The sequence below is a fragment of the Rousettus aegyptiacus genome, unplaced genomic scaffold, assembly GCF_014176215.1.
Source record: "Rousettus aegyptiacus isolate mRouAeg1 unplaced genomic scaffold, mRouAeg1.p scaffold_m13_p_5, whole genome shotgun sequence".
In the NCBI taxonomy this organism is placed as follows: Eukaryota; Metazoa; Chordata; class Mammalia; order Chiroptera; family Pteropodidae; genus Rousettus; species Rousettus aegyptiacus.
Genome location: NW_023416308.1, coordinates 88,783,778 through 88,808,076, shown reverse-complemented (window position 1 = coordinate 88,808,076; position 24,299 = coordinate 88,783,778). Strand labels below are relative to the sequence as shown.

General features: G+C 52.2%; 2 protein-coding genes across 5 annotated transcripts in view; one reads left to right on the top strand and one right to left on the bottom strand.

Annotated features, from left to right (window-relative positions):
* The window catches only part of OTOG (otogelin), a 72,163-nt gene extending 65,592 nt beyond the window's left edge, over window positions 1-6,571 (bottom strand). Inside the window, exons 1-7 of the mRNA XM_036220996.1 lie at window positions 6,386-6,571; window positions 5,897-5,957; window positions 5,728-5,788; window positions 2,713-2,788; window positions 1,746-1,838; window positions 1,409-1,563; window positions 110-228 (exon numbers count right to left, since the gene is read on the bottom strand). Of these exons, the coding sequence (XP_036076889.1) occupies window positions 110-228; window positions 1,409-1,563; window positions 1,746-1,838; window positions 2,713-2,788; window positions 5,728-5,788; window positions 5,897-5,957; window positions 6,386-6,497 (677 nt within the window). The 5' untranslated portion in view covers window positions 6,498-6,571. The remainder of the gene's footprint in view (window positions 1-109; window positions 229-1,408; window positions 1,564-1,745; window positions 1,839-2,712; window positions 2,789-5,727; window positions 5,789-5,896; window positions 5,958-6,385) is intronic.
* Window positions 6,572-8,238: 1,667 nt separating this feature from the next.
* The window catches only part of USH1C (USH1 protein network component harmonin), a 46,881-nt gene continuing 30,820 nt past the window's right edge, over window positions 8,239-24,299 (top strand). For all 4 annotated transcript variants that reach the window (XM_016139527.2, XM_016139525.2, XM_016139526.2 and 1 more), the window contains exons 1-6: window positions 8,239-8,368; window positions 18,163-18,230; window positions 19,722-19,865; window positions 20,000-20,138; window positions 23,882-23,990; window positions 24,131-24,155. In XM_016139527.2, the coding sequence (XP_015995013.2) occupies window positions 8,333-8,368; window positions 18,163-18,230; window positions 19,722-19,865; window positions 20,000-20,138; window positions 23,882-23,990; window positions 24,131-24,155 (521 nt within the window). In that variant the 5' untranslated portion in view covers window positions 8,239-8,332. The remainder of the gene's footprint in view (window positions 8,369-18,162; window positions 18,231-19,721; window positions 19,866-19,999; window positions 20,139-23,881; window positions 23,991-24,130; window positions 24,156-24,299) is intronic.

The following is a 24,299-nucleotide window of genomic DNA, read 5'->3' as shown; positions in this document are numbered from 1 at the left end:
GTTTGTCCTCGAAAACAATTTCTCCCAGGCTGGCTAATGGCAGGTACTCACCCATCCTCCACCAGCAGTGCCGGGGAGTAGGAGAGCTCAGGGAAGGTGTTATAGTTACCTCACTCCTCCGAGGGCGACCTCCTTGGCCAGACGGAGCTCCTGCTCACCCGCAAAGAAGATGCTGACAGACCTGGAGCAGGTGTAGGGGAAGGAGCCGCACTGCGGGTCGTTGTGCACCTGATTAGGGGTTCAGAGGCTAGTGTGCAGGGTCCCTGCCGCAGCCTGGCCTAGAGCTTCGGCTCTGGGCCCAGTCCCCACAACGCCACAGGAAGGTCAAAACTATGGTTATCCGCGTTTCAGAGAGGAGGTAACTGGTGCTCAGAGAGGTGAAGTGATGAAGGTCACACACACGGCAAGGATTCTAACCCAAGTCTGATGCCTCAAATTCCAGGGCTCTTTGAGTACATTGTGCTGTCTCCCTATTTCTGTATTTTCTTGTTTATCCATCCCAGGTTATCCCATCAGATTGGAAGCCAAGGTTAAACACTCATGCTGTCTCATATGCATGCAGAATAAGCATGCGTGTGCACATGCATACACACACACACATACACCCCTCATATATCTACTCATAGGGTTTTCTCAATGCACACACTGTAAACACACACTTCTACCATGACCCTGGCAGGCACAGTCTAGCCCTTCTCTGCACATACGGGCACACACGTCACTCCGATGCTGCCTGTCACATACACATCTCCTCTGCCCCTGCCCAGCCAGAACCCAAGGCCATAGGACCTGAGGAGGGGGCAGGGGCGGAGGTGAGGGTGGGGTGGATGAGGCTCCCAGATCTTAGGGAGAAGTCTGAAAATGTTTCTTTTCCAAATGTGGCAACACTTTCCGAATCTTCTACAAGATTACTGTTAAACGTGGTTAAGCAGGCTGGAATCACTTCAACTAAAAGTGAGACCCGTGCAAGCCACCCCATAGCCTAATTTAATATTTTTCAAACTTTTTTGATCATAACCCACAGTAAAAAATATAAATATATACATATATAAATGAAATAAAACCTTTATCAAATAATATTTACCCTGTTAATTATAATGCAATTTTATATTTTCTATCTTCTCTTTTTTTTTTTTTTCATGCTGGTTGTGACTCATTAAGCTGATTTCATAGTCCACGAATGTGCGACACCCCATTAGTTTACGTGATTATAACATATCCGTCGTGAAATGACACAGTCACGATATACTCTGATGTGTGACACCCCGAGGCAGAGAGGGCAGGGCTGGCCAAGTTCGCCAGCCCGTCCAGGGCACGGCCTCAGGGCTGCCTCGTGGCCGTTCCGTACCGGAGACAGAAGGGGCACTAGTGGAGCCTCCCTGGACCGACAGGCCAGAGGAGGCCTCACCTGGACCGAGAAGGTCTGCCCCTCGGGTTCATGGCTCGCCGCCAGCGTGTAGCTGCCCTTCCCAGAGAAGTAGTAGTAGAGGCCATCAAACGTCTCCACATGGTGCTGTCCCCACGCCCGGCAGATGCTGTCCCTCTCAGGGCCGGCATTGTACACTGAGCCAGAGAAAAGAGAACCTCACTGCGTAGCCACAATGGGCACCAAGCCAGAGGCTGGTGGGTTCTGGCCCTGGCAGGACCACCCCCATTTCTCTCCCATCTAAGACCTTCATGCCTCAGGCCCTTAGCTTTCCCTGTACCTCCGGCCCCTCCCAGGGTGGGATGGAGCCCAGACTCACCCATCTGGCAGCGAGGCCCAGTGGCATTGAAGCGTCTGCAGTCACAGAAGGCTGGGTGCACACACTCACCCCCGTTGAAGCAGGAGAACAAGTCTGCAAGGGAGACACAGGTATCTCCTCATCGAGCTGAAACTGGCAGGACCCAGAGATGTAGCACCTCCCTCAAGCCAGGGCACCAGGTCCCAGACTTCTCAGAGCCACGTGGAACTCAGATGCCCATCACAGGTAGCCCCAACATTCCTCAATCGCTAGCCTTCATGGGGGTACAAACATAGTGCCTCACACCACCGCCTGCCCCTCTCCTTGGCAGACGGGTGGGGTGGGGCCTCAGAGAACCTGCCTTCAGCATGCTCCAAGTAGCCCCCAGGCAAGGCAGGCAGAACTGAGACTACAGAGCACATAAGGTGACCAGAGAGAGGGCCTAGAGATCTTCAAGTACTGTTCTTCCTCCCCGCTCCGTAGGCGCAGAGGCCATGGCATAAACCAGGGGACGGCGAGAGGCCTCACGTTTGGAACACAGTGGAGAGAAAAGCCACAGAGAACAAGAAGACGAAGCGGAGTGGAGTGTAGTGAGGAACGGAGCCATGATACAAGAAGAGGGGCCACGGACACAGGACGGGGAAGGGGAGAGGCCATGGACACTGCCACAGAACACAGAAAGGGGTCGCAGCATCAGAGTGAAGTGGAGGGGGAAACGGCTAAGCAAGGAAGCACGATCACGCTGCAGAGGGAAAGCCACAGGGTCATGGTCATAAGAACAGGACAGCAGAGAAGAAGCTCTCCTCAGCCGGAAGGGAGAATGCAGAGTGAAGTTGGAGGCTGGAGCTGGGAGGGCGGAAAGAAACCCCACTCAGGGAAAAGGGGTCACAGAAGGCCCTGAGGGAGGTCCCACCCTGCCCTCGCAGGCCTCTGCCACCAGAAGCCCTCCCACACACAGCCCACGGACCACGGGGACGGGGCTGCTTACAAGATGGTGCACATTTGGCCCGATGGAGCCGCCTTTCCCAGGAAGACATGGCCAAAGAGTCCAAGGCTTCAGCCTCCTTTTGTAAACAGAAGAGAATGTGATCAAAGACTGACCCCAGAGAGGGCAGCCTTCCTGAAGGTCACACACAGACTTTCCTATCCATCGCCTGGAGGGAGGGAGGCCCTGTTTCTTCACCTCCCCAGGCTCGCCTCTGAGAAGTATGCGAGGGATAATTTCCAGGCCTTCCCTAGGCCCGCAAAACTCTAGTTCGAGGTGTCTAACATCACCTGGCACCGGGACCCTGGGCACAGCAGTCTCCTCCCTGCTCAGAGCCTCGCTCTCCTCACTCGTAAACTTCCCAGAACGATATATATGCTCGCCCTGGGCCTGGTGCAGTGAACAGAACAAAGTCCTTGCCCTCAGGAAGCTCATGTTCTTACTCACAAGGCAAACAAGGCACAAACCGCCTGTGGGTATGTCTCACATGTCTTCCTCCCTCACTGTCAGCATCCTTGGGCTGAATCCCCAGCCGCCAGGAAAGGACTTGAAACAGAGAAAATATTCAGAATCCCTGGTCCCTGAGTCCAACTCCAGCTCTTTGCCTCTTCTTGATGGTCCGAGACCCTCCACCTCAACCCCTGGCACTCATCCCCTCCCTTTTCGCTGTCCTGCTGGTCCCTGGGAGGTCACCAGCCCCTCCTTGGCCAGGTTTCAATGCTCTCATTGTACTTTGGCCCTGAGTCCTGGGTCCTCCCTGTCTCTCCCTACCCTGCAGACCCAAGCCGAGCCCCAGGCTGCCCACCCTGATCAGAATCCATCTCACGGGGCCTCAGAAACCACGCGAGATAGGAGAGAGCAGCCAGGGAAAACAATACCAATGTCTCGTAGGCCCCAAAGGGTCCTATTAAACTTGGTCTTTGCGTCCCTCCGCTCCTCTCCTCCGCCTCGGATGTGGTTTCCGAGATTGGTGTTACAAGCTGAAGACAGGCCGTGCCGCAAAGAGTCAAGGCCATTTTCTGAGGGAAAAATTTAAAGCCTGTACAAACGATTCGCCTTCAAGACAGATCAGGTGTTCTTAATCATTTTTATGCCATTTTAATGAACATCTTTGACAATCTAGTGACGCCTATGGCCTCTTTCTCAGAATAATGTTTCTAAATGCCTAAAATAAAACATAAGATTACAAAGGGAATCAAATCTATTGCAATGTAGTTATGACAATATTTTATAAAAATATGTGATTTAGCGATATCTGTACTTCTTTGTCAACGCATTAAATAGCAAGACCATGTGTTATCACCGCCAAACTTTTAAAGTAGTGAGCATAAATGAGATCTGGAGATGTCAACAACTATTAGTTGGTAGGAAATAGCTGTGATTTTTATTGGTAACAGTCGCAGACACTGCTAACGCCCTCGTGGTTTGTAGCCTGTAGTGATAATTGAAGGGAATGCTAAATTTTAGTTAGATTGGGGTTCCCGTAAATAACGATGCATTTTTTTCCCCATCTAAGTTCATGGACCCCTGGTCTACGCCAATTCTTTAAGAATGACTGAGCTCCGTGGAAGTGAGGCACTGTTGAAATGAAAGGCGGTTGGCTGCTGGTTTGGAACGATCCTTGCCCCTTACGAATGAAGGGTCCCTGGTCCACTTTCTAGCTAATGGCCTCATTCCCCCACCCACTCCCACTCCAGTTGCTTTAAAAGAGGGCCATTCCAACCCTTAATTCTCTCTAAGGAGTAATGTGAGACTCTTACAGGGGCTGCCCAGTCCAGATGCTTCCCTAGGAAAAGTGAGGTGGTGGGAGCTACCCTGGAATTCAGCAAGGAAGGAAGCCCACCAGGGGAAAAGGATTGGGTAAGGATCGTTTCCCTCACTGACATATAGGGATTTCTGGAGTCCTGGAGCACTCATGGTGCCAGGAAAGGGGCCACTTCACCAGGAGACCCAGCTCCACCTGCTCTCTGGGGGCCCCAGCAAGTCATCCACCTACCTTGATTTTCCCAGCTATAAAAATAATGACATCATCTTTCAACTCAAATCTCACCTGACTGTGATTCTAAAAGTGAGGGCTGAAAAAGTGAGCAAATGAGAAGTAAAAACCCCAAATAATCCTCACATTAGAGATTAAGCGTGGCCCCTCTTACCTTGGGGGTCTTCATATCTATGTTCAAAGGGCAGGTATTTGGGACATATTGTTTTCTATTATAAATGATGCTCTTAACCTGCTACCTCAAGGAGCTACACAGAGCTTGCCGTAAGGCATGGTGCATGAGGTTAGGCTCAAGATGCTTGGGGGTCCTGGCTGCAGGCGGGCTGGACTTGTAACATGTCTATGGTTGTAAATAGGAGACAAATACAGTCCAGGATTAGAAAGAGAACCTGAGTCACCTGATCCAGACACCAAATAATTTTAGCAAAGTGGGGGAAACAAACTACCACCTCTCCCAAAAGTATGGAGGACCTTGGGAGGGCGGGCAACAGGGAGTGGTCATGACTCACGATGGTAGCTCAGGGCTCTGCTTCTCAACCAACTCTTCCTTGCAAATCCCTCTAGGTGGCCCAGGTTTTCTCTCCTCTCAGGACAGCATTGCTGGGGCACTTGCTCAGGGTGTGGAGAGGGGCCTCTAACAGGGTTTAGGGCCTTTGCAATCCAGGCAAGGAAAAGAGAACTCCACTCTCCTAACTCCTCGCCTTCCCACTTTCACCCAGGGGAAGGGAGAGCTCAGCTTTCCCCCTGATAGCACCTTTTGTGCCCTACTCCCTTTATAAATGAATGAATAAATGAATAAAAACTGAGCCTGCTACAGGGCCCCAAGAGATGAAGAAATAGGAATAGAAGTGACTTCGAATTTGCATACCTCAGACACATACCGGAAACCTTGTTTGCTCCCTTCTGAATAATTGCAGAAACAGACTTTCTGCAACCTACAAGCTCCCTGCCAGCCTCAGACCCCGACAGAAATAACCCTCTGCCCCAGCAAAGCCCCTCCCCTTCTCCAGGTCTCCGCTTACCTGGCCTCCCATCACTGTCGTCGCATCCCCTATGGCAAGGGTCGCCTCTTGATGGCTGTGGCTAGATAAGAAAAAAGCCTCACATGTGTAAGGCTATAGAAATGGGCTCTGCCTCCCCACTACCCTCTGTGCTAACCCCTGGGGCAGCCACAAGCCCAAACCTACTCACCTGGGATCCCGGGCTGGTTCAGGTTGTAGCTCTGCATTCCCGGGGGGCGTGGGTGCTGAGGCTGGGGAGGGGGAGTTATTCTCCACTCAAGCTATGCTCCACTTTGTTGGGCCTCCCACTATCCCTTCTTCTACCTTCCGCCAAGCCTCCTTCCCCATATCCCTCCCATTCTCTCTCCCTGCAGCCTTCTCAAATCCTTTCTCCCCGTCTCTAGGACTCTTCGACCAAGGTCTCCCTCTTTCTTCCCGCTATCTGTGTCCAGTTCTCTCTAGTTCCCTACCTGGGGTCTCCTCAGCCCTGCCCAGCTTGGAACCCATTTCCTGTGTTGTCGCTGGTCTCTCTTTCCCTCTTCGGCTTCTCCCTTCCGATCCTCTCCCTGGTTGTGCCCTTGCCCTCCCTCAAACCTTGTCTTTTCTCACCGATCTGCTCAGGCCTGTTCCCCTAAATGTTCCCCCAGCCCCGGCTTCTCCCAGTCCACACCCCTCTCACCGAGGGTCTGCACCCTCAGGGACTCCCCTGCCGGCTCTCCCCGGGACAGCCAGATGCAAGCAAGCAGCAGGCAGAGCGCGGGCGCGGGGTCGCGCGGGGCTGAGGCCCCCATAGGGGAGCGCGGGGACTGGGAAGCCTAAGCGCAGGCAGGGGGTCCCGAGTGCTTCTGCCAGCGACAGATAGGACACCTCCAACTCCGCAGCCGCGGTCCGTCTTGCTCTCTTACTCCAGTGTTCCCTCAGCCCCTCCTCCCAGGCGCGTGGCTCCTCCCCGAGCTAGAGTGACGGGCCTGCCTAGCTTATTACCATAATTTAGGCACCTGACGGAGGTCCAGCCTTCGCCCTTCTTGGACTGTGGCTGCTCCTCCCCAGGGGAGGCTGGATTCAGATCGCTCAGCCCTAAGTCCCCTGGGAGATCAAGGAGGCAGCCTGTGCAGCCTCCAACACCACTTACTCCTCAGAGATCCCTGGCTCATGAACCTGGGTGCTGACAGCCCCTTATACCCGAGGCCCAAGATGTTGGTATGTGTCTGGGCCTCTGCTCTCCTTTTACAGAGGTCATGGGACATGACATTCAGTGGTCAGTGGTTAGTAGCAAAACCAGGGTTTGGGACTACGGGTCCTAGCCTTTGCTCCCACCACTCCCACAACAGCTTCCCAAGTTCTCAAGTCCTCAAATTTCCCCAGTTTAGAGCAGCTCAAGAAATGTTGACTTAATAACAGAAGTGCCTCTCACTCCGGGGTTAGTGCTCCCACCAAGGCCAGACCTTGACAATAAACAAACAAACAAACAAACAAACAAAACAAAACGAAACAAAAAATAACTTCACTTTGTGAGCAAGGTATACTCTCTGTCCAGGAGGAAATTTAAAATGGAGGAAATATGGGGCATGGGAACCTGTTCATCATTCACCTGACCAGCTAAGTGTTGCAACACCAACCAGATGCCAGGCCTTGGAGATGATGATGATGATGACGATGGCCCCAGTGGACCCCCAGGCAGAGGTAGAGATTTGGGGAGCATTCATTCATCCATCCACACAGCTAAGTTGTTGAGCATCTATTCCTCGCTGCACACCGTCTGGGAATAGAGTGATAGATAAAGCACATGCAGCTATCCACACAAAGAGAATCTGAAGCCATGGGCGTAGATGGGAAGGTGAAGAGGCGAGAACCAAGGATGGAACCTGGTTAGGGAACGGGAGAAGGCAGGGTTGTCTCAGAGGCTCTTGTAAGGGAACATTCACGGGAGAGGAGAACGAGGACTCTGAGCTACCCGAAAGCCAAGAGGGAAGCATTTTAAGAAGGAGTCTGTGGGGTGATGGTCATGTAAGAGGACTGAAGTGCCCGTGGCCTACATTCCCCCTTGTAAAGGCATTTGCCACTCTGCCTAGATTCTAAAGCCAAAATAAACAACCATATGATAGTTATGAAATGTAGAGAATAACGAAGTGAGTTAGAGAGTAATAGCTTTTGTGTGTCTTTCCTGAACCTTTGAAAATCCCACAAATCTTTCCCCTTTATCTCTGACTTAACTAGTTAATATGATGGCGATAACTAGATAATATTTCAAAGTTCTTCTCTGGGAGGGATTTACATCTTAAACCAGGCAATAACTTAGCACAAATTTGGTCTGCTGGCAAATTTCAGCTATTGGGGATGGAATGCAAAGGAGAAGATCTTTAGCTGCCCGTGAAATTACAATTGCAGGTGTTCGGAGGGTCACTTCAAGAGGATTGGAATAGCGCCAGCCTCCCACCGTCACCACCGCAGCCCATTTGCTCCAGAGGCGCCTCCGGTGTCCCAGAGGCCCCGCCCCCACCCGCCACGGCCCCGCCCCCTCCATTCCCAGGCCCCAGCGATCACCATCGCTGCTCCTGCCTGCTCCTGGCTGTCTGGAACCCGAAGGAGCGAATTGTGCAGCGACGGGGTGCTATCTGTCACAGCCATGGACCGGAAGGTGGCCCGAGAATTCCGGCACAAGGTCAGAGCTGCTAGGGGCACCCCAAGCGCCTCGGACCCCTCCCTTTTCTAATAGGGTTTGAGGTTCTGGGTAGGTTGGGACCCCGAGGTCATTTGATTCCCAGCAGAAATCACCAGTAAAGTGAGGGAGGAGCACTGGGACTCCAGGTGTAGGAACTGCCAAACAGATCTGAAAGTGTCCTTTCTCCTTCTGCCCTCCAAGGGTTGGGACTTCTCCAGGGCTGGAACTCCTAGCCTAGGCCTGAGACAGGACCCTTCTCTTCCATGCCCCAAGGTGGGCAAATCCTCCAGCTCCTAGTGTCCCCAACACTGTAAGAGCATGTGAAGGGGGTCGGGGCAGTGTCTGAGAGATGACGATGCCTGGAAAGAGGAACTGCATGGCCCTCTCTGTCCTCTGAACTCGGAACACTTCAGGGACTCCCCTCCCTGCTCAAAGGCATTTCTAAGGTCTCCAGGAAGTTGCTAAGGGACTGGTGTTGGCCAGGGGGCACAGGGAGGAAAGGAGGAGGTTCCGACAGCCAGACCCTTCCGACAGAGCCACATCTCCTTGGCATGTCTCGCTGAGGGGCCTCATTGGTTGTCCGGGATCCTCAGAGACCATCACTGAAAGCTGCCGGATTTCACCCAGGGAATTTCCAGTGCTGTGCAAGAGCCACCGAGGCCCTGAGGCCAGAGAGGACTATTCCAGGAGACCTGGTGGACCACTCAACCAGGCCTTAGATTGCCTCTGAGCCCAAGGGCGAAGCCAGGGTTGCCCAGAGCTACCAAAGGCCTTGTTTGAGGGACAGAGAGACAGGTGCCCTGAGGCCGTCCCAGAGCCAAGGGGCAGTGTCTTTAGACCAAGCCATATTCTTTCCTAGGCCTGAGGGGCAGAGCTCAGGTAGGCAAGACCTGGGTACTTAACCCCTCTCTCCCCACAGAGGCCTGGTGGAACTTAAGGAGCCAGCCAGGGCAGGGGCCACAGGGGCTAAGGGCCAGAGGCTTGGGGGTGAATTGTTCATTTAATAAACATGTTTCGAACACTGCTTCTGTGCCAGACCCTATCTCTGCCCTCAAATTGTGGGTCATGTGGATGGGAGGCAGACCCACGGCTGACTGCTGAGTGCTGGGATCAATGTTTGTTGTCAGCAGCTGGACACACAAAGGGGGCAGAAGTCTAAAAGTGAGGCCTCAGGCATCTGGGGATGAGAGGCCGCTGGAAGTTCAGCAGGAGTTGAGAGCACTGGCAAATAGCTAGGAGAGTGTGAGGCCCACTCTGTTGCAAATGGAGGTGAGGGGAGAAGTTTCAGCAATGACATTTGCTGAGTATAGATTTCAGACAACCTACTTTGAAGGAGCACAACTTCCCATCCTCCACCCCAAGACTCAGGCTCGAATTTCACTTTCCGGCCCCTGGGGTGAAGGTACGGTCAGGTCAGGTCCTCTTTTGCCTTCTCCCCACGGGGTGGTATTCTTTGCCTCTTTTTAGAAAATGACCTCTTGGGTCCCTGGTGTCTGACTTGATCCTGGGTTAGCTTCTGTTTCTCTTCCCCAGGCCCCGCAGGCTCCAAAGGGCCTCAGGCCTCTGTGTTTCTACCACCCTGCTCTTCCTCATCACAAGTCATTACCTATTAATGCTCCTGTGTGTGCAGGCGGGGCAGGCGCCATGATGGGCAAGGTCTGGGCTGGACTTTGTGCCCTGCAGCTTCCGAGGCAGCAGTAGCCTTCCCCTCCCAGGTTGGAGATCATGGAGGAACTGGGGAGACGGGATGACGCAGCAGAGGATAGAGATGAGGGCACGCAGGAATACTGGGGGAAATCCACAGCTTGCTATTGATTGTTTTCTGGATGGCTCCTCAGTGTTTTACAGCAAAGTGACCCATTGGGGATAATTCGTAATCTAAATCCTTGGTGTTTGGAAGTAATTAAAGGCAGTGTGTTGTCATGGAAAGTGCTTTGTGACTTTGAGCACGTAATTAACCTCTCTGTGCCTCAGTTCGCTAATTCATTAAATGCGAATAACAGTAATATTTAACTAGTAAGTTTATTCTGAGTGCTGGATAAGATCTACACATGTGTAAAGAGCTTAAACAGACCCTGGCATTTAGTGAGTCCTCAACAAACGTCCACTCCTGTTGCTTATGATTTGGGGTTATGCAGAACTGGGGTCAAATCTCAACCTTGTCGACTCACTGCCAGTGAGACCTTGGGCAAGCCATGTAATCTCTCCAAGTGTTGGTTTCCTCAGCTGTGAGGTGAGGTTGGTAGTGCAGGGTATAGTAAATAAGAACTCAAGTACTGGCTACTCCAGACACATAGTAACCATTTGGTAAATGGCCATACCGTTCAGAGGATGCCTCAGAGCATCAGGAATCTGTTCCTCTGGGCTAGTGCAGTTTCCCAAGGCCACCAGCAGCACTTGCATGGCCTTCCCAGTCACAGCCTTGGGCCAGGATACCAAGGGGAGGGAAGGAAGCAGCAGAAACTAAGGCTTCTCCTTTAGAGAACCAGCTTTTCAAAAGAAGGCTGCCCCTCTGTTCATTCACCTGCAAGGTGCCGGCCCTTGGTTAATCATTTGCTCATAGAGTATTCATTGCCTGATCAGCAATCATGTGTTTATGGGCATCTGTAGTGGATCCTGCCGGAGGCCAAGCACCTGGAGGTGGGGTGGGATATGTAAAAAGGCCAGAAAGAGCCCCTGCTTTCCAGGGATTTGCTAATGCAGGAAAGCAATAAATATTGACTGAACTAATATATGCCAGATAGTCTCTAACCATTGAATAACAAAACAAAGTCCTTGCCCTCTTAGCACATTCTAGTGGGGATGATAGGCAGTTAACAAATAAACCAATAAAAGTATCATATAAAGCCGAGTAGTGATACATGCTATGAAAAAAATAAATTAGAGTGAGGAGAAAGAGAATAATGAGGTGGTAATCTCTATATAGGGCAATCAGGAAGACCTCTCTGAGGAGGTGATATTTGAGCAGAGACTTGGAAAAAGCGAGGGAAGGAGCCATGGCTATAAATGTGGAAAAGTATCCCAGGAGAGGAAACAGCAAGTGCAAAGGCCCTGAGGCAAGCATACAGAAGGGCAAGTAGGATGGTGTTACCGAGAGGAATTATGGAATAGAGAGTGGTGAGAGATAGATCGGAGGGATGGTGGGGGCCTGGTAGGCCATGGTTAACACTTTGGGATTGTAGGTGTGATGAGAAGCCAATAGGGGAGCGGCATGACTAATTTACATTTAAAAAGAACTGCTCTGGCTGCTGGTAGAAAACAGACTGGGAGGGCCAGACTAAGGAGGGGGCAAGGCTCACTCCATCTTTGAACTCCATCTGGGGAGACAGCCCAGTTAGGAGGCGCCTACAGTAGCCCAGGCCAGAGGTGGGGGCTTGGACTAGGGTGACCAGTGGTCAGATCCAGGATATATGTTAAAGTTAGCCCTAATGGGCTTTGCGGATGGGTTGGTGTTGACTGTAGGGAGAAAGGCATCAAGGCTGAGCCTACATCTGGGGAAGAGGATCAAGTCGATGGCGACAGAGTGGGAGGTAGTGGAAAATGAGAGTCCCATTTTGGATATCTTAAGTTTGAGATACCTGTTAGACCTTCAACTAGAGTGGTGACTGAGAGTAAGTCCTTGGGGTATAACAGGAGTTCAACCCCCGAGACTGATGAGGTCTCTTAGGAAGACAGTGCAGATAAAGAAAAGACTCAGGACAGAGCCCAGGGCACCCCAACTTTTAGAAAAGAAGAAGAGGAGAAGGAACATCGAGTGCCGCAGGAGAACCAGGAGAAGGGGGCATGGTCGGCTGTGCCAAGTGCTGTGCCAAGACATGAGTCTCTGGAAAGATGAAGGATCATAAAGGAAGAGTTAAGTAAACCCAGTACTGCAAGCCGTGAAGGCCTGGGAAGAGTGTGCCTGGGTCCATTCATTCCGCCAACGTTTTTGAAGGGCCTACTCTTTGCCAGCTGCGGAAAATGTAGAATTTGTATCACTTATTCTTACCTAGTTTTATTTTACAAACCCCTCATAGAAGGATGAAAGCCTATGGAATAGATGCATTAGTCTCCATTTTACAGATAAGGGAACTGAAGCACAGACAGGTACTGACCCAGATGGGGAAGGGGCTTGTTGGCCTCTCTCTCCACACTCCCCTCAGGCCTCTGCCTGGGCCATATACAGATTAGTAGGGAGACAGGAGAGTAAAGAGAGTAAGTACCACACAGCTGGGTGAGTCCCATGGAGGGGTGGAAACAAAGTGCCGTCATGTGCACGGAGAATGACAGGACAGGCTTTGTGGCAGAGCCTGAGGAAAAGCTTGACCAAGGAGAGTTTGAGTTGAGGAGTCTTAAAGGTGGAGGACGAGGTCGCAGAGAGGAAATGATCCTGGCACCACCACCACTAACAGCTAACATTTCAGACCAGCCAGGGTTACCGCAGGAAGCACCTGGCTCATCCAAATCGGAAACCGAAGAGAGTTTTATGAAGGGTCTACGTGGAGGGACGGGCAGGAACATGGGAACCAATAAAGCTTGTAAACACAGCCTAGGAGGATCAGCAGCGGGAAGCCAAGCGCTCCTGAAGGCGAGGGAAGTGAGGGTCCCCAGAACACGGAAGAGCTGTGGCTGCAGAGAAAGGCCCAGACAGGAGCTGAAGCCTCAGGTGCGGGAACCTGCCCAAAGGTGACCCAGCATGGTGGGAGCTGGGAATCGGAGCCCAGCCTCTTTCTCCTCACACCCTCCCACCACCCGCTGGCTGAACGCAGCAGAAAGCAGAGAGCAGGGAACTTAAGCAAAGCTTCCTGAGACACAAGGCAGGGTGGCCGAAGCCGGGAGAGTGGGTCTGAAGGTACAAAGGAAGAGATCCAATACATAATTTGGAGCTTCGGGCACTTTCCTCAGTACTTTGCATATATTCACTCATTTAATCCCCACCACAGCCCAAGGCTGAGTGGAACAACATGCATTATTTATTTTTTCTTTGCTCTTTTTCTTCCTTTTTGGCTGGTGCACACGCGGAATTGAATTTGCATGAGCTGAAGGTTTTGTGCTTCCTCTGTAGGCGCTATCCTGAAGGGCCAGACTATACAGAGGAATGCCAGGAGAGGAGGCTGGAGAGGGCCCAAGGCTATACCCAGAGTTTGCCTAAAGGCCCTAGATGAGGGACCTGAACCCCGTTTTGCCCCCACCATACCAGCCTATAGAGCTAGTTGAGTATCAGCCAGAGGATGCTCGTGCTAGATGGAGGGGACCAGACACAAGGTCAGCAGGGTTGGGGGGATTGACGTGATAAAGAGACCCCCACACACACAATAGTTATTTGTAAATAGTGGGCTCCTTTAGGATTTCTATGCCCAGCATCAAGAGGGATCTAAGAAAAGGAAAAGCTTTCTAAATCTAGTCTGGGAAAGAAGACATGATGTCTTACACAGAGTAGGTACCCAATAAATGTGTATTCAACAAATGCATACCAAAAAAAAGTTATATTCGATAAGTGGATTCCATGTGGTGCTTTGAAAAAAAGCAGAAGCTTTGGAGCCAGCAGGCATGGAGTGGAGTCTCAGCTCTGCCACTTTACTTCCCAGAGCCTGTATTTTCTCATCTGCGAAATAGGAATAATAATGTCTATCCACCTGAGAAGGTTGTTGGGAGGTTGAAGACAAAACATGTAAAGTTCCTCAGACATGGTGGATGATAAGCAGAGTCTGGCTGAATGAGGGAGCTGGGCAGGAAGGGCCTGAGGCTGGGAGGTGGGTAAGGAGACTCTGGGCTGTGCATGGTCAGGACTCTAGAAGAGTGGCCTTGCCCTCCCCTCAAATGACAGCAGGCTCCAAGGGAGAGGAGGGAGGGCAGTCCATCTTGCATGGATCTGAGACCTACTCTTTTCTAATGAGCTAGAACTGAGCTAACAGGAGAAAGATTCAGGAGGCTGTCGTGGGTCTGTGCTAAGGACTAATGGGGCCATGGTCAACCAGGACTAGGCCAAGTGGTTGGAAGGAAGGCTCTAGACTAAAGCAACTGAAGTTCATTCGCCATTCAATAGACATCACCGAGCACTGTGTGCCTGTGTGCTCAGCACTGAACTGCCCAAGACCTATGTTGTGCAGGTGCTTTACACACACCTGAGTGCAGGATATTGAGACAATGGTACAAAGTGCCCTAGAACATGAGCTCCCAAAGCTGACCCTTGGGCTGGTGCTGGATAGATTTTCCTGAGTTTGCTAGAACCCAGACATCAGGAGATGGGGATAGCATATATGTTTAACGACATGTAAAAAGTGAAACTTGAATTATGATGGTGATGTTACTGCATGTTCAGCCTTCCAGAGAAAGTTCCGTGTTTCTCAGTTGTCTTTCTCGATGCCTCTTAAAGCCCAAAGAGTGAGGGGCGTGTGCGTGGTCACTCAGGTGTGGTCAGAGAACAAAGCGGTGCTGTTCTCGCCGAGTCTCTTTGGAGACGTTTCTGGGTGGGTAGTGGCAGGACCTCCATTTTTATCTGTCACTTTGTATTTAAAGAGCATTCCACATGTAGCAGCTATATTTTCTCAACTAATTATGGTATATAAATAATTTTTTTAATGAGCGAGCTAGAATTAAAAAGTTACAGTGAGAACAGGGAGGTTCCAGTGTGTTGGAAGAAGGGTCAGTTCCACTGTAGCCTGAGTCCCGCTTAGGAGGTGATGGAGACGACCCTGGAGAAGCAGGTAAGGGCAGAACTCAAGACCAGGCTTTGAGTGACCTAACTGGCGAGACTGGAAACATCAGACTAAAGAGCTGAACTTGTGACTGCCGCAGGAGATTGGTAGGATGCGACTTCTGGGTGGGGGGCCTCTAGATGGAGTGGTCAGCATTGGAGGGCTACCCACAAGGACTGGACCCTGGGACCTCTAGGAGCAGGCTCTTTTCCAGAAAGAGCGTCTCCAGGTGATCTGTGCTCGGCTGAGAAAGCAGAAAAACAGAATCCTCGGCCGTAGCACTGGAAATTGCCTTTGTCTTCTGCTCCCGTTTTCCGCCCAGTGCATAAACGCTATGTACCTAGGATAGTCCATCACTTCTCTCACCTAATGATGCAGCGGGAGGCCTTCGTGCAAGAAGAGGTAAGAGAGAGCGTCAGTCCTATTGGTTGAGGCCAATAAGAGATTCTCTCTCCTATCCTTTTTTTCGTGGCACTCTTCACAGCTGGGATTTGGCCTGAAGCCCTTTGTTCAGGATGTTCTCAACCCAACTAGAGCATATGGGATTTTTATGCTCCCCTTGGAGAGCAGAACATCTATGGTTCAAAGAGTCATTCAAAAGATGTTCCGTTCTCTCGTTCATTATGGACCAAGCCAAAAGGGTTTTCTCAACAATGCAGATGGGGATTTGAGATGAGGAAGAACTTCTTCAGAGCAAAGGGTTTGAAATTTTGGCCTAAAGTTTTCCCAGGAAGGCCTGACTCACACACATAGTGGTACAGCTGGAAGAGCGTTGTCCTTGGAATCAGCTAGACTAAGATCCAGATATTACCTCTGGCTCTTATTAGCTGTGGGACCTCAGGTGCGTTGACCCAATCTCTCTGATCTTGTTTCTTTATCTGCAAAATGGTGTGAGAATATAACCCTTATAGGGCTGGCGAGATAAACAAATGGAAGAAAGCCCAAGAAAAGCCCTTGGGCCTCTGCAAACATTATTTCCCTTCCCTCTTCTGTTCCCATAATTCCCTTCCTCCTGTCTGATTGTGTGGGCATACCCGGAGGAAGGAGGATGGACAAATTCATTCACTACTTATTTATTGACCACTTACTCTGTGTTAGGTACAAGGGGTTTAGAACAAACAAACCTCATTCTTCACCTCATGGGGTATTCTGTGTGATGAAGGAAACAAACCAATTCACCAAAAAAGCAAGCCTTTAATCACACATGCGATTGCTGGAATGAAGGAACTGGAGCAGGTCAGGGTAGGGAGGTGGCGTAGAATGGGTTCTGTTTGGGTGGGTGAGATGGAAAACCTCCCTGGGAAGGAGGCTAGACAAGCAGAGAAGTGGGAGGCAATCCAGGCAGAGGGAACAGCATATGCCAAGGCCCTGAGGCTGAAGCAAGGTGGCCGATAGGAGGCCTGTGGAGCCAGGAAAAGGGGCAGGAGATGAAGTTGGGCTTTGATAAGTCAAGGTAAGGAATTCGATTTGGATTTGATTTTAGTACAACAAGAAGCTATTAAACAAGTAATATGATCCAATTTATAAAACTATTCCTGGCCCCTGACTCTAGGGGAGTTCAGATCTTTCACTGCTCAGACTCCTCCACCACAGCCAAATGTGGGCAGCCCAGACCTACCTCAGGCAGTCCCCACTCCTCTCATACAGGCCTAGGCAGAGGAGGGAGAGAGTCCAGGCTGTGTCCTCACAGAGAAGGGCTTTGGGAGGTGCTCACTTATGTGGTATGTGCAAGAGTCCAATCTACCACCCTAAGATTTAGTACCACTCACTGAAGCAGATGCTTCTATCCGCCATCTTCCAGCTGACTGGGAGCCCCTGGCCTGGAGGAGAGGGGCAGTGAAATGAGAGAAGGCAGGAGTGCCCTCGATGAGCAGGTGGGGGGAACTCCTGCAGCAGCTGAAGCCCAACTGTCAGCGGAGGGCGAGCCTCCTAGGTAATTCTCATCTTCACTGAAATGCTCAGCCTGACGTTAGAGACAAGGGGGTATTGTCAGGTGGAGATTAACAATCTGCATTCTGTACCCCTGCTCGGGCCAGAAATCCCCAGGGCTGGGCCTAGTGTGTTGGGACAGACAGACTGCCCTAGCCTTCTAGAATACATGAGATACCCATAGAAAAAGGCAAAGCTGCTCTGGGCTCCTCTGAGGCCCAGGCAGGTGGGAGCTTGCAGCTTCCAGCAGCAGCTGCTCCCTGTGCGGGGCTGAGGCTCTGGGCCATGCTGAGGCTTTGGGCCTGGAGGTGACAGGAGGGGGGACCCAGTGATTCCCTCAGGCCTCCACCTTGCCCTCTTACTCAGTCTCAGGCTGAAGAGAGAGCCAAGGATACAATGCATAGAGATTCGTACTGAGCGGTTCCAGGCAGTGGAATTTGGGGTTATTGGCCCACCAGCTCCCCTGGGACTGAGGTGCTAATGAAACAGTTCCTGACCTTGACCTTGGAATACCAGCCATTGACGTCAGCAGAGATGAAATAATGTAACCGGACTCTCCCCTTTGGGGTGGGGGGCGGGGTACATGCAGGGACCTAGGGAGGGGAAGGAGTGGCCAGGAGTCAGGACCAACCCAGCTTAGGCCAGGAGGGGACAAGGAGGAGTCGCCCCTGGCATTGGTGACATAGAAGACCTTGGAGGTGGGGTGCTTCCTATGGGTGGGATGTGCTATCTAAATGAGTGGCCCAAATCCTTTCTGAAAGCTGTTATACGGCACTACAGCCACCATCAGGTAAAAAAATTAAAAAACGGTGGGGGCTTCCTCCATGCCGGGGAGCTGACACCGTTGCTGCCCCCCTGGACATGGGTGACGTAGCCATGGGGGTAAGTGGCAGCACTGCTGCCACGTGGTGTATCGCTATCTTACGTGTGACTATGCGTGTGCACCTACCTGGGGACAAGGCGGGGCCTGCCACACCTGGATGTGCAGAGGTACTCCTGTAGCCACACTAGGGCGGTCTGCATGGTCTGAGGGTTTGGGGTCAGAAGGCCAGCCTGGCCTCTGGCTTCCCTCCTCGCCTCACAACACCCACCCTGAGGAGATGCTGACGGCGTCCCCAGAGGTCGCCTCCCTCTCCCTGGCATCTGCTATGGGGCCTGGATCTACAATTCTGCCCTTGGGTTTTCCAGGTGGATTTTCTGATTGAAAATGATGCAGAGAAGGACTATCTCTATGACGTGCTGCGGATGTACCACCAGTAAGTGTGCCGGGTCCAGCTCCTGTGGACCACTTGGGTACCTCTGCCTGTCGGGAGCCCTGGTATGGGTTGTCCTGAGACAGAGGACCTCCCCCATCCATCCTGGGGAGCTCGGGGTAGGGGTGGGGGGGGCAGATGCTCGAGGCTCTGGGAACTAAATGGACACATCATTCACTCGTCTCAGCAAATATTTAAACAAACGCTCTGTGCGTGGCTCTGTGCACACGTGTGAGCATGACAGATTGGTTGATGCCCTCTGGTTGCTCACAATCTGATGGGGGAGGCTGTCGAGTAGCCAGATAGGTCCAATAGAGTGTGGCAGCTGGGAAAGGACAGGAAGTGCCAGATGGCCCCAGCCACAGCATCAGATGTCTCTTATCACCCACCTGCTTTTATATTTATTCAGCACACATTTATAAGTTTCTGCCACTTGCTGGACACCACACAGAATCTGGAAATAAATAAGGTCTTTTAACTACTTTTTTTCCCTCAACTAAATAACTACTTTTTTCGTCAACTAAATAACTACTTCCCTAAATAACTACTTTTTTTTCCTCAACTAACTCGTGGCCTGGAAAGGGAAGATGGACAGACACCACAAACATAAAGAACTCTCGTATTAGTTACAATAGAATAACCGCTAAATAGAAGTAAAGCAGAATGTGAAGAAAGGAGTTTTTACTTCTACCCATGAGGGCAAGGACCAAGAAGCCTTGACCTGGGATTGGAAGGGTAAGAAAGATTCTGACAGGCGGCAAAAGCAGGAACGGGCGTTCCAGGGCGAAGGGGCAGCATTACCCGAGGTGCAGAGACGTGAAAGCACAAGTGGAAAGGGAGTGACAAGCTCAGGGCTCACGGGGACCATGAACGGCCACGACCCTGGAGCAGACCGTGGAGACAGGTCGTGGAGGCCCTGAGCCCGCCAGGGAAAGTGGATCGTGGGCAGTGGGCAGCCATCGCGCGTTTTGAGAAGAGAGGTGATCTTCATTTAGGAAAGATTAGATGGGAGTGAGCAAGTCAGTAGGCAGCTGCAGAGGTGCAGGCCAGAGGTGTGAGGGCCTGAACGGTGCGAGGAGGAGGCACGTGAGGGACACTGTGAAGGCAAAAGTCACAGAGTTTAGCTGCAGATCAGAAGCGGGGGACTGGGGGATGATAGTGGTTGCCACCGTCTCACATGAGGGTTCCTGTCTGGAAAGATCCTGGGCTTCAGAACAAGGCAGAGTTTGAATCCCGACTTGATTTCATTTGCAGAATGGGTTAACAATCTTTACTTCGCCGGTTTCCTCGTGGTGTTTATGTGAGAGAGCGAAGCTCGTTGAGGCACCTGGCCCAGAGTTAGGGCCTCTGGGCTTTTCAGGAGAGTCTTCCTCAATTCCAAGGCCTGGGCCCAGTGGAGAGGGGACGTAGCCCAGGCCTGCTCCCTCTGGGAATCCTTGGGTCTCAGAGGTCATGGCCATGGATGAAGTTTCAGTGTCTCCCATGTCTCCACAGGACCATGGATGTGGCCGTCCTTGTGGGAGACCTGAAGCTGGTCATCAACGAGCCGAGTCGCTTGCCACTGTATGACGCCATCAGGCCCCTGATCCCGCTGAAGCACCAGGTGGAGTACGACCGACTGACCCCCCGCCGCTCCAGGTGCGGAGGGAGCTGCCAGGCTCGAGGCGAGGGGCGGGGGGTCCCCCTGGGATGGACAGGATCGCTCACCGCTGTATGGGGCAGCACCAGGGGTCAGGCTGGAGCTGGGCCATCACCGACCTCTCCCACGGCAGGAAGCTGAAGGAGGTGCGTCTGGACCGTCTGCACCCCGAAGGCCTCGGCCTCAGCGTGCGTGGCGGCCTCGAGTTCGGCTGTGGGCTCTTCATCTCCCACCTCATCAAAGGTGGGCAGGCAGACAGCGTGGGGCTCCAGGTAAGTGAGCAGAGTGCTCAGGCGTCCTGCCTACCTCCTCTCTCACTGCTGGGCTACGTGGCGTAATGTGGTCAGCTCACCTTTCAGAGACTTTGGGAGAGGAAGAGGCTGACACATCCTGACTGATTTTCCTCAGGCCCACAGAAATCAGCCTGCAGGCAACTGCCTATTTTCTTGAGTCGAGCTGGGAAGCTGGTTTTCAGCTACTTCTGCTGAGCCACACCCCGCCTCCCCTACTTCCTAGTTATGTCCTGACGTCTGAAGCTTTGGACATGTAGCCTTCACTGGAAGGGAAAAGGGAACCCTGGTGTGGTGTGGTGCTTCGGGGCAGACTCTGGGGCCGGGCTGTCCTGCCTTTGCTCTTCAGTAGCTGTGTGATTTCGGCAAAAACACTTAACCCCGTCCCTCATCTGTAAAATGGGGATGATGATGATGATGACATTATCTGCCCCATCGGGTTGTTAGGAGGAATGAATGAATTCATATTATAAAGTCCTCGTAATAGTTCCAGGCACATAAGTGGTCTGCGTCGGTTAAATATGCAGAGAGGGAGACCGAATAAACACCTGGAACGTGCCAGGTAACGTGTGCACAGCCAGTTCTCATTATATACCTTGGCTGAGTCATCCCCATTTTATAGAGTTGATAGATGCTCAGACCTTGACTTGCGTCACAGCCAGTTAAGTGACAGAGCCAAGATCTGAACCCAGGTCTCTTGACTGCCAAGCCCTTGGAACTGTCTTCAGCACCCCAGATGCCACTCCCTTGGGGTCCCCACACCTCAGTGTCAGAGCAGAGATGGGCAGACCTCCAGGTCTCCCTCCTGCCAGAGCGCAGAGCCGTGTTTTTGTATGTCCAGATAAAGGAGGCCCTCCCTCCCCCTCCCAGAGCTTCCAGCATGTTTGTTATCAACATCCCGATCCAGGCTGCCAAGCCATGGGCTTCAGGGGGCCCGAAGATGAAGGGTACGAGACCGTGGAGAGGGAGGCAGAAACTGGGAGCTGACAGACATCGCTTTGTTCTAAATCCCTGTCTCACGGCTCGCCGGTGGCGTCTGAAATTTCAGCCGCTTCATTATTCCTCTCCTGTGCAGCACATTTTCCAGCCTAGAAACACAGCCAGACAGAGAACATAATGAGCTCCTCTCTTGGCGTCAGTGGAGGCCTTCTTTCTTCCAGAGTGAGCTCTCCTCCTAGGACAGGCGTTTCTCGATGATGCCGCCACGATTGGGAATGGCAGGACCTTTTAATTAAACTAAGTTTTCTCCTCCAGCCTGTTTCTCAGGCTTATGAATTGTCACCCCTTTCTCAAGCTGTCAGGCTCATCTCTCCTTTGTGCCGCTGTCCCTCAGATCGTCATTTCATTGTGGCCCTGGCACAAAGGGCCTTTTGCAGGGCTCCACACGGGCGTGAGAGGGAGAGGAAAGCTGATCCTGCAAACTGAGCTGGGGGGTGGGGGCAGCGTGGGAAACATTCCGACCAGGGTCCCCAGCAGGTTCTTTTTAGGAACAAGACAGGGAACTTAACTTGGCGGAGCTGGGAGAAACTATCTGCATCCATTCACCTGTCTGGGTTCATGTTTCTGGGGGTGATCTCATGCCTGAGGGAGGCTGGAGGAAGATTCTGGAAGGCAGGGGAGAGGCACATTCAGACATAGCCTGGTGAGACTAAAGGCCCCATTGTTTTGACCAATGAGGCTAGGCTCCGGGTCAGGGGCTTGGACCCACCAATAAATAGGACCCAGCCCTGGGACCCCGTAGCTCTGCTCTTATCCCCCTGCTAAATTTTAGATTTTTTTCCCAAGTGTATTCTGTCTGAACCTACGTCCTCTGCCCTGAATGGGGCAGTCTGTGCTGCACAACTTGCTGTGTGGTCCAGGGCTAGAGAAAGATTTTGTGTGCCTCGGTCATTCCGGCTGTAAAATGGACAGAGTAATCCCTGCCTTTCCTATGAAACTCAAGGGCTCTGACGAGGATCCGGAGAGGGCAGGACGCAGGGAGCTGCGGCCAGGCGTGGCCAGACGCCCTCCTTTTCTGCTTCCAGGTGCCCAGGAGGCAACGCTGTTGTCTGTCAGGGAGACCTGACTCAAAATCTCAGCAGCCTTTTACTGGCTGGGTGACCTTAAGCAAGTGACTTCACCTTTCCAAGCCTCGGTTTCCTTATCTGATTAACAGAAACACAGAGTTGGTGTTAAAAGCAGGTGTGAGGAGCTTATCCAGCAGTTCTCCTCACAGGAGATGGCCCCAGAAACCTAGAGCGTTCTTCAGTGAGTCCCTCCCTGTGGTACGTTTTTGAGCCTGCTGACACTTTGGTCAGGCCTCTGAGATTAGGACCTGTGTCCAGGTGTGGAAGAGATTTATCCGGGTGGCAACAGCAAGAAGGTGACTCTGGGGGTGCTGTAGAGGATAGGAGTTGACTAGAGGACCCCTCGGAGGCCGTGTGCCTGCCCAGCTCCCAGACCCCACGGACAGTCAAGCTGCACCCCTCACATGCACCAACAAGTCTCCAAAAGGTCAGCACATGTAATGTGAGCTAAGCACCCAGATGACCTGCTCTGGCCTCAGGCCGGAGAAAGGTGTCCAAGACCCAGTCCCTATTTTATGGCTAGTGACTGTGCGACCGGGGACAAAATATCACCCCCCTGGTCCTGTTTCAACTGATGTCTGAGGGTCCTTCCAGCTCTTTAGTTATTAAATGAAGAACTTCGGGCCTTGATCCCAGGGCCGAGGTGCTTGGAGAAGCCCCAGGCAGTGTCCAGCAGAGGGCAGTCTTACCAGGTATCTGTATCCAGGACCTGCCCCACAGCCCTCTGAGCCCCCATTGCTCCCGACCTAATGAGACCTCAGTCCTGAGAAGAGGGATCAGATCAGAGTATTTAGAGCTCAGGACCAGCTAATGAAAACAATAGCAACCATGCGTCGATTGTTCACAGGGTGCCAGACGCTGGCCAGCTTTACATGCACACAATCACTTATTTGCACAGCAACTGCAGCATTCTCCATTTCATAGATGAGGGAAACTGAGGTTCCGAAAGTTTAAGAGACCGGTTCAAGGTCACACAGCTAACAAGAATAAAAGCAGGGTTTAAATCAAGGATAACTGATGCCAAAACTTCGTGTTCATTCACTGTTCTTTGCTTACATCCAGAATGAAAATTCAGAGATCGGGGCTGTGGCAAATTAAAACGCCCATCGAATTTCCATAAAATGGAAGAAAAGAGATTGTGTGTGTGTCAGTGTTGTGAGCTCGAGTCAGGAGTCATGGAAGTTCCCCACCCAGACTTGTCATGGTGTTGCAGGGGAGCCTGCTCCTTGAGGGGCAGGGTGGGATAAAGGCCCGGCAAGAGCTGCTTGAATCTGGGTGAAGGGTCACCCTTTACTTGGATTCCAGAGCCTGACAGTGCCCCCGTGGGACGAAGGGGACACCGGAGTGAGGGTACAGGGTCTTGAGTTCTCCTCCCACCTCTGCTACCCAGTCTCTGTGCCCGTCACTTACCGTCTTGTACCTCCTAACTGCAACACAGGGCAGGAAGACTTCTTGAAAGTGCCACCACCCTGGGACTGATGGAGGGTGGGTGGGTTGTGACGAGGCACCAGGGCGCACATCGAGGTTTCTTGCGGGAAGGCCTGGCCATTGTCCTCTTTCCTGGAGAGCAGGCCCCGGGGCATCTGACGGGGAGCCTGCCCAGCCCCAGCCGCTTGACACTCCCTCAACTTGGTGCTTATTCCTTTTGTTTATGGCAAGGTAGGGGACGAGATTGTCCGGATCAATGGGTATTCCATCTCCTCTTGTACCCATGAGGAGGTCATCAACCTTATTCGCACCAAGAAGACCGTGTCCATCAAAGTGAGACGTGAGTGAGGCTAGAGGGTGGGGGTGCTGATGGTGGGGTGGGGTATAGGGTAGGGTGGGGTGGGCAGCGGGGAACCCAGCTCCTAGAGGAGGAAGGGAGGGCAGAAGAGCTGTCCTAACCTCCATGCCTTTACCTCGCAGATATCGGCCTGATCCCTGTGAAGAGGTGAGCAGCCCTCTCCTCTACTGGTGCACTCTTCCCTGTGGGCTCAGGGTCCTGGTATCAGCCCTAGGGTCTGGTTTCCCTCAGTCCATCACTGCCCTGGGCCTGTTGGCTGGGGCAGGTCTGGATTGGGACCTGGTCCCCAAA